The sequence below is a fragment of the Agrilus planipennis genome, unplaced genomic scaffold (genome assembly GCF_000699045.2).
Source record: "Agrilus planipennis isolate EAB-ADULT unplaced genomic scaffold, Apla_2.0 scaffold1, whole genome shotgun sequence".
In the NCBI taxonomy this organism is placed as follows: Eukaryota; Metazoa; Arthropoda; class Insecta; order Coleoptera; family Buprestidae; genus Agrilus; species Agrilus planipennis.
Window position 1 is genome coordinate 4,344,207 of NW_020442466.1, and position 7,830 is coordinate 4,352,036.

A 7,830-nucleotide genomic window follows, 5' to 3' on the forward strand; every position below is an offset into this window, starting at 1 on the left:
AGTTAGGAGGGGTAGAGGTAGACCTAGATTAGATTACTGTTCGCAAATAGTTAAGGATGTGGGCTGTTCTAGTTTTACGGAAATGCGAAGTTTAGGTCAGGATAGGAAAGAGTGGAGGTACGTGTCCAACCAGTCTTAGGACTGATGACCTTATGATAATGATGAATTGTATGATATGTAGTGTTAGGTAATGAAGTAACTATTTAAATTTTTATTACAAAAGACAAAGGACAAGCTTCCCTAAAAGCTGAAGTCCCTGGAGACCAAATACAAATTATTTATCAATGAGAAGGCTTTCAAACTAATCCTCAGATACTTTGATAACAAATTAAGGACACAACAAATCAAAAAATCTTTCTATGACTTCATACATAAAAATTCTTTTGTAAATTGGCATTAAAAACAACTTGCCTAAAACCATGAGACTTTTGTTGATATTGTTGGCTTCTTCCAAGGTTTTACCACCGCTTTGGGTTTTTTTGGTGACTTCGCTCCCAGCTAAATCAACAAAATTCAATTTGCCAGTTCTAGAGATGAAGACACCCCCTTCGGCAGCTATTTCTGATGTTATATTGATCGTTAAAATTGTGTGACTTCGACTAAAACACAGCAGATGTATGTTCTTATCAGTTACAGTATAAAAAACTGATTAAAAGATCCTTTTTGCTTTCTGATAGACACTCACCTGGAATATTCGTTCATGTTGTGTTTTCCAACAGACCTATTTCTCATTCCTTCTTCTAAAACAGCTATAAGATCGTCAAGTTCTTCACACACGACTGTGAACAGGTTTTCGACGAAAAATCCACGGGCTTTTTTGCTCCAGCGAATTGGTAGAGGTTTCCGGGATGATCCAAGATTTAACAAGTCAATAATCTGTATAAAAAATCGGTTGTCTGTAAAGTCAGTTTACTGACGATTGTTGAACGTGACAACGTCATAAGAAAATACTGATGGAATGGTTTTATTTTTCAAAAGAAAATTTTAATTTTATTTGTTTGATAGATATTTTGTGTGGATATAGAGAAGGAGGTAAATGGAAATGTATTATTGTATAGCAGCTGTCCACGCGGACGCATTGCTCACTCAAGTAGGAGAGAGACAGATGTCGAACGCTGCCTAACGCGGAGGCCGATTGTGCCTCTTTGTCGCTCGTTCCGCGCTCTCGCTTGCACTTCAAGCCTTAAATGGAACGCCTCAGAGCGAGGTAACGCCGCATGAGTCATGTTTTTTCGTGCGTGCAGCCGGCTCCATCGAATTATAAGACGTTGTCACGTCAAAAATATGTTACAGATATTATAGAACAGTTTTAATTCCTGTTAAACTCACTTTTTCGTTATATATTTCCAAAAAGCTCGCTCTCAATGTGTAATGTATTTCTGAGCTTTTGTCCAACAGTTGAAACAGATAAACAAAAGACCGCAGTATTAAACCATGGTCTTTATGGTAAGCAGTGGGTCTTTGCAAAAACTGTAATACATACGAAATTTATATTTATCATCTAAAGTAGTAGAAGTATAATTTTTTACGAGTCCAGGAGGTCCTGTTAACGTATGGGTCTTCCCGCTTCCTGTCTGTCCGTAGCAAAAAGCTGTGCAACGAAAACCTTCGACAGCCATTTCGATCAATTCTTTGATTCCACAAAATTCGAAAACGTCTTCTTGACTAGAGGCTGGCTCAAAAACGGCGTCGTAGGAAAACGTTTTTTCTTTTTGGTTGCTGTTCCCGTTTGGCATGCCATGAACCTCAAAAAAAAAAGTAGTCCTGTATCCTTTTCTATGCGTTTACTTTTTTATTTAATAACTCAATGCTATAATGTTACACTTATTGATGTTAATTAGAAATTTCTTTTTTTATTTTATTGATTGAGGCTTTTGGGTGGTTTTACGATGACTAATGAATTTCGTATTTGCTATAAACTTTGAGTATTTCTTCTACAATAACTGCTGCAGTATTATAAAGGAATTTAGGCGAATTCTTCGTTAAATGGTACCATTCAATATTATTTGCGTAAATCATAATATAGCAGTTACCGTTTTCTAGAAATGTCGATTATTATCAAAAGCTATTGATCGAAGAATCAATAATCATTTATTTGTTATATCATTTAATCTACAATGAAATCTATTCAAATCTCACTACAAAGCAGAACATAACGTAATTAGAACGTAAATTAAAAGTAGGTACTTTATACATTAATTAATAAGTTTTCAATCGCTTTAATGGGGTCTATAAATTTTAAATTGTGCACATAGTAGTTACGTTACTGTTACACATAAATATAAAAAAATGGTTTGTTGTTTTTGTGTACTTTGTGTAAGTTTGTTTATTCAGTTTTGTAAATTACTACTTCCAGACGTTTATTGTTACAATGACGAATTTACGAATTACGTTGTCAAAGTGAAATACATCAAAATTTTCCAACAAATGAATTTATTAGTGAGGTAAAACGCAAAGGGAATGACCAAAAGTTGACATTTAAACACGTCTAAGAAGCCAAAAGATTGGTGGTACTTTTAAATAAAAGTTTCGATTAAACTTCCTTTAAGATATTCTTTAATTAGATGTTTTATTAGCTAGATAATTCCAAAAAGTCGATTTTTAATAGGACAANCCAAAAGATTGGTGGTACTTTTAAATAAAAGTTTCGATTAAACTTCCTTTAAGATATTCTTTAATTAGATGTTTTATTAGCTAGATAATTCCAAAAAGTCGATTTTTAATAGGACAATTACCAATACAAATTCTGTTATAGACTGAAAAGTTTATTTTAATATTAAAAACTAAAGCATTTCTTAAATTTTTGGTAGGTTTTAAATTTACGAATCCTATTGTCTAAAAAATAGGATTAATGTTTTTTAATAAGGAAGTAAATTACAATTTACGTGCAATAGGGGTTTCAGTGTATGTAAATCAATTAATTTTGAAGGTGCTGTAGAAAGAAATGTTACATAGATGCTATAGTTGGTACGATCCAAATTGGCAAAGTCCACAATAAATTATTGATGAGAATGGACTTATCTTCTTTCTTGTTTTCACTTGGGACTGTAGTCATTTGCTGCGTTTTGAACACGTCCTTGTTAAGTTAGGAAATGCTTCATGTGTAGTACAAACAAAGTAAAAAGAGATAACCGAATAATAGTAAGCGGTACAGCAATTAGAGGTTGCTTAGGTATGCAAAAGATCAGGGTCGGCTTTATAACTGTCTGGTTGGAATTATATCTTTAAACAAACGTCTTTGCTTTCTTTAATTCCTGAGAAAGTTGAACTGTCTTTGATGTTTGATGCTGACAACATGCTCAAACTCTGTTTGCCGGCATCTCTTTCTATTACACATCAATCGGTACAATGTTATTCCTTTTTCTTTATTAGTGTCCGCTGCAATTCCTATCTGGCATCTCTTTCCTATGTCGACGATATTCCCTCCCTACAACGTCTGTCGTGAGTAAAAGTAGGCGTTTCGTCAACAACTGTAGTAAGTTGAAAGAATAAAGTAAATGCGATAGTTTTATTGTGGACTATGCCAATTTGGAACGTTCTAACTATATATTCAAATCTTCCTTCAATAAAATTGTTTTGTAGTTTTATAAAAATTGGTGGATGCGCCGGACACTTACCAGAATTTGACCATTTCCGGGAAAATCCACGGTAGATGTGTCTCCACATCGTATTTCCTTGGAATTTAAGGGTCGTACCCTTTAGGATAAAAAGTGTATCGACTAATTTATTTATTTTTATTGCTTTTTTTATCGACTTACATACCTGATAACCACATGTATGTTGTTTTCTACTTGTGGAAAGGAAGTTGCGATCTTCCTGAAGGATATGTTGTTATTTTCATTTATGTTTTCCAAACTTCCGGACCTTTAAACATTATAAGTATAAAAATAATAAATGGTCAGTATCATCATTTTGTTTTTACAATAATTTTTATAGATATACAGTATTGAGTTAATTATTTACTATAGATTTTCCGACTGCTTTGGTTGTGGTTGACCTAGTTAAATAATTTATTTATTTAATAATATCTGTTTTACATATTACATGTACAAATTGTTTCTTGTCTTGACGACGTTATCTGATGTCCTTTTTTTTGGAAATTGTTAAGGATCACAGCTGTTCNTTTACAATCAATTTCTAGAAAAGAAATTTTATACTTAGGGCTACCAATAAGAGTTTGAAGGGAGTTCAAATTTGAACTATATTTAAACAATTTAAAAACCAAACTTGAAAGATACTAGATTGTATTCCCATTATCTTCATTATTTACTATAGATTTTCCGACTGCTTTGGTTGTGGTTGACCTAGTTAAATAATTTATTTATTTAATAATATCTGTTTTACATATTACATGTACAAATTGTTTCTTGTCTTGACGACGTTATCTGATGTCCTTTTTTTTGGAAATTGTTAAGGATCACACCTGTTCTTCATAATTACCCTAAATCAAGGAAAATTACTGACATCAAAGAAAATCACTGGCATCACAGTATCATTGATTGCTTATTTATGATATTTTCCTTCCAAAAGCTTTTTTGTATTTCAATCGATCATTAGGCACTTTTGATAGAAACAAATTAATTACATATCCAACATGTTAGTCCATTGTCCTGAGTCCGATACTCGTTCGTGCTACACACGAAGGTGCTTTTTAATTACAAATTAGAAGCAAATGCCAATTACGAAATAAACAAAGCACTCTATCCATTGAAGGACCTAAAGCGTCCTTTGAAAATGAAAGGAAGAATAGTGAAAGTGGAATTGTTATTGTAACTATCGTTTTTATTTCAATTCCATTTATATATGTATCTATATGTATATCGGGAGCTATACAATATTTGACATTTACATTTAATTGGGGTTTGGGGGCATGCGTTAAAGAGTCGAGTTGAAGTTTAGAATCCTTGACCTCTTATATGTACCTACACTAAAACAGGTTACCAGTCAGGTCAGTTATTATATAGGTTGTGAATAACAATATTAATAAAGAACACTTAACAAAGGTGAAAGGAAGCTATTGTAGATAGTATTGTACGAGGGTGGATTGATAAGTTTCCGGCCTAACCAAGAGATGACGCCACTAGGCCTACCTTGAGGTGACATTCTATAGTACCATCCTTGGATAGCTTGTAGCTATAGTTTCAGCCCGATCTCCTNAATAATACTGTACTGGACGATTAGACAGATCGTCGTCAGTCGTAAGACTGATTGAACAAGCGTGTACACTCTTTCCTATTCTGAGCTAATCTTCGCGTTTCCTTAAAACTAGAACATCCCACATCCGTAACTATTTGCGAACAGTAATCTAATCTGGGTCTACCTCTACACCTATTAACTCCTGTTTCTGCCTTTAATATGCCTCTGACTAAACCTTCATGTCTGAGAAGATGTCCTACCAACCTATTCTTCCTAACATCTCTTCATTTCTAACCTTCTCTATCCACGGTATCCTCATCATTCGCCTGTAACACCACATTTCGAACGCTTCTAACCTTCTCTTTTCCGCCTCGCCCACCATCCATGTTTCGCACCCATACAGGGCCGCGCTCCAAACATCATTCACAGTCCCTCAGTTATTGCCTAGGTGTTTTTATAGATCTCTCACAGTGTCTGTATGGATACGATACTGGATACGAAATGAGGATCTCTCTGTATGAGTGACTCGAATCTCTTGTTCAGAGATGCTAAACAGTTTTTTTGACAGTCTCCCTCAGCGACTCTGAGAGAGTGAACATTTTTATTTCGGGCACCTTTAGCAATCTTTTTCGAATTTCTAAATTAATCATTCGCGAGCATAGAAGTGACTGTATTTTTTCATGTTAGATATGTATAAATATTTTAAAGAATTGAATACAAAAAAGATAAAATGTTAAATTCTATCGTGAATAGTAAATGTATTCAAGGGGGTCAATTTGTGTCAATTGCTCGTTATTGGTAAAAAGTTCGCATGCTATAGTAGAATTCTAAACGAGATTTGGTATCGATTCTGCTGCCCAATGCAGCAAAAAAAGAAGGGCTTTTCTCCATGTGGTTTTTCATTTTATATGTGTGAGGGGTAAAATCAATGTTGCAACAAAGAACGAAAGGTCGAGTCAAGATCAAGATCGAAATTATATTTTCGTTTAAACTGGGAAACGGAAGACAAATTCTGTGTACACAATATGTTGAAATAGATATCGGTACTTATATTAAATTAATAAGGAGTTAGCACGCGAGGTTTGCCATTGAATTTTTTATGGATTTGAATGGAGTATTGTTTGTGATCACAATCAAGTTCAAAGCATTGTTTCTTGAAAGTTTTCGGTTACTTTTAAGGGATTATTCAATGAAATAAAGATTTATTCTAATGAAAGGTACAAGTTTTAAAAAGTTTAACCCTTTAACGCCATATATATAACTATAAAACAAAAAAGTTAAGTAAATGTTTAGTGGTCCGAAAGTCCTTCGTTTTCGAGAGAACCGTATTTGAAAGGCGAGTCCGGTCCTGGTGGGATCACGCAGGGAAATACGACATTGAAACGCCGCATTCATTAGCTGCAGCAGGAGTATTTATTTTGTAATTTGTGTACTTAATACCGTACTGAGGTGTATTTTAAATAATATTACTTTCTGTCAGCGATGAACAAAGTAGTTATTTAATTAATTGTTATCGTAATGAACGTTTAAACATTATTATATGTAGCAGTGTAGTAATAGGTTGCTGATATTTACTTTATTGGTCGTTCTACAACCTTCACTGTTTACATTTTTCATCGATGCATTGATTATTATCGCAATTTCTCTTTATGTTGCCAATTCACGGCCAGGGCCGGCTTCGAATTGCACCTTAACCACACTAAAATGTACGTGCTCCATAAATATTGGAATTTCTTACCCGCTTGCCCTAGATTTCCACGAATTGGTGCTTGTGAATGAGGTTGTTGGAGAGCCTATATGACTTCCTTGACTTTTACTAATAGTTTTTGTTGAGTTTGTGGAAGAGTTTTCTGATGGTGGCTCATTTTGCTTTATCCTTTCGTTGCTCCTGTTTCTATTGGTTCGTGTGGAAACAACTGACGATGGACTATTATTTCGCATTGTAGATGAACAAACTCTGGTTATTTTAGCTGTTACCATAATACAAACGTGTGTAGATTTACAAAGCCAAACAACTTCAATCTTGGCTTCTGTAACAAGAAGTAAAAGACATAGTAGATTTTGAGACGATTTATCTGGCTTCCTAATAGATACTAAAAGTCGACGACTTCTTTCAGTTTATCATTTTCAATTTTTGTATTATTTTATGTTATTATATTGTTTGTGAATCAAACCAAGTGTTTTTCTCTTAATCGTCATTTCTGCTGAAGTAATGACAGTTTGATTATGATTTACCGTTTCCAATGTCAATTACAAAAAATGCTTGTTTCGATTTTTGCTTGTAATTAGGTACTATTTCTGGAATATTGGCTTTTAGGTTTAATCAAAGCTAAGTTCACACACATGTGCGTAAAGATCGTCCTATTCAGAAGCCAAGAAAAGCTAATTGGAGCTAATGTAGGATTCTGATGCGTGAGGTAAATTGGATAGAAACAATGTAGGATAATTAGAAAGTTAAAAATATCGTCTATTTTTTAATTACAAGATAACCAGGAAGAAGTTAACCTAGAAGAAAAGTAATTGCAATGTTCACTGGACTTCATAACATATATTAAAAGACATTTTAAATTAGACTATTGTTATTGTTAAGAGAGTTCGATTGGTATTTATAAATAAACTTATTTAATAACGTAATTATTCCCAATTTCTTTAACTAATTTACGATCGTCAATATTGAGACTACGATTTTCAGTA

General features: G+C 33.7%; 1 protein-coding gene across 2 annotated transcripts in view; it reads right to left on the reverse strand.

The window, feature by feature from the left end:
* LOC108733081 (kinesin-like protein KIF12) overlaps positions 1-7,343 on the reverse strand; it is a 12,175-nt gene extending 4,832 nt beyond the window's left edge. For both annotated transcript variants that reach the window (XM_025981196.1, XM_025981195.1), the window contains exons 1-7: positions 6,875-7,343; positions 3,763-3,864; positions 3,618-3,696; positions 1,530-1,745; positions 1,330-1,470; positions 686-876; positions 412-599 (exon numbers count right to left, since the gene is read on the reverse strand). In XM_025981196.1, coding sequence (XP_025836981.1) covers positions 412-599; positions 686-876; positions 1,330-1,470; positions 1,530-1,745; positions 3,618-3,696; positions 3,763-3,864; positions 6,875-7,116 — 1,159 coding nt within the window. In that variant the 5' untranslated portion in view covers positions 7,117-7,343. The remainder of the gene's footprint in view (positions 1-411; positions 600-685; positions 877-1,329; positions 1,471-1,529; positions 1,746-3,617; positions 3,697-3,762; positions 3,865-6,874) is intronic.
* Positions 7,344-7,830: the final 487 nt, after the last annotated feature.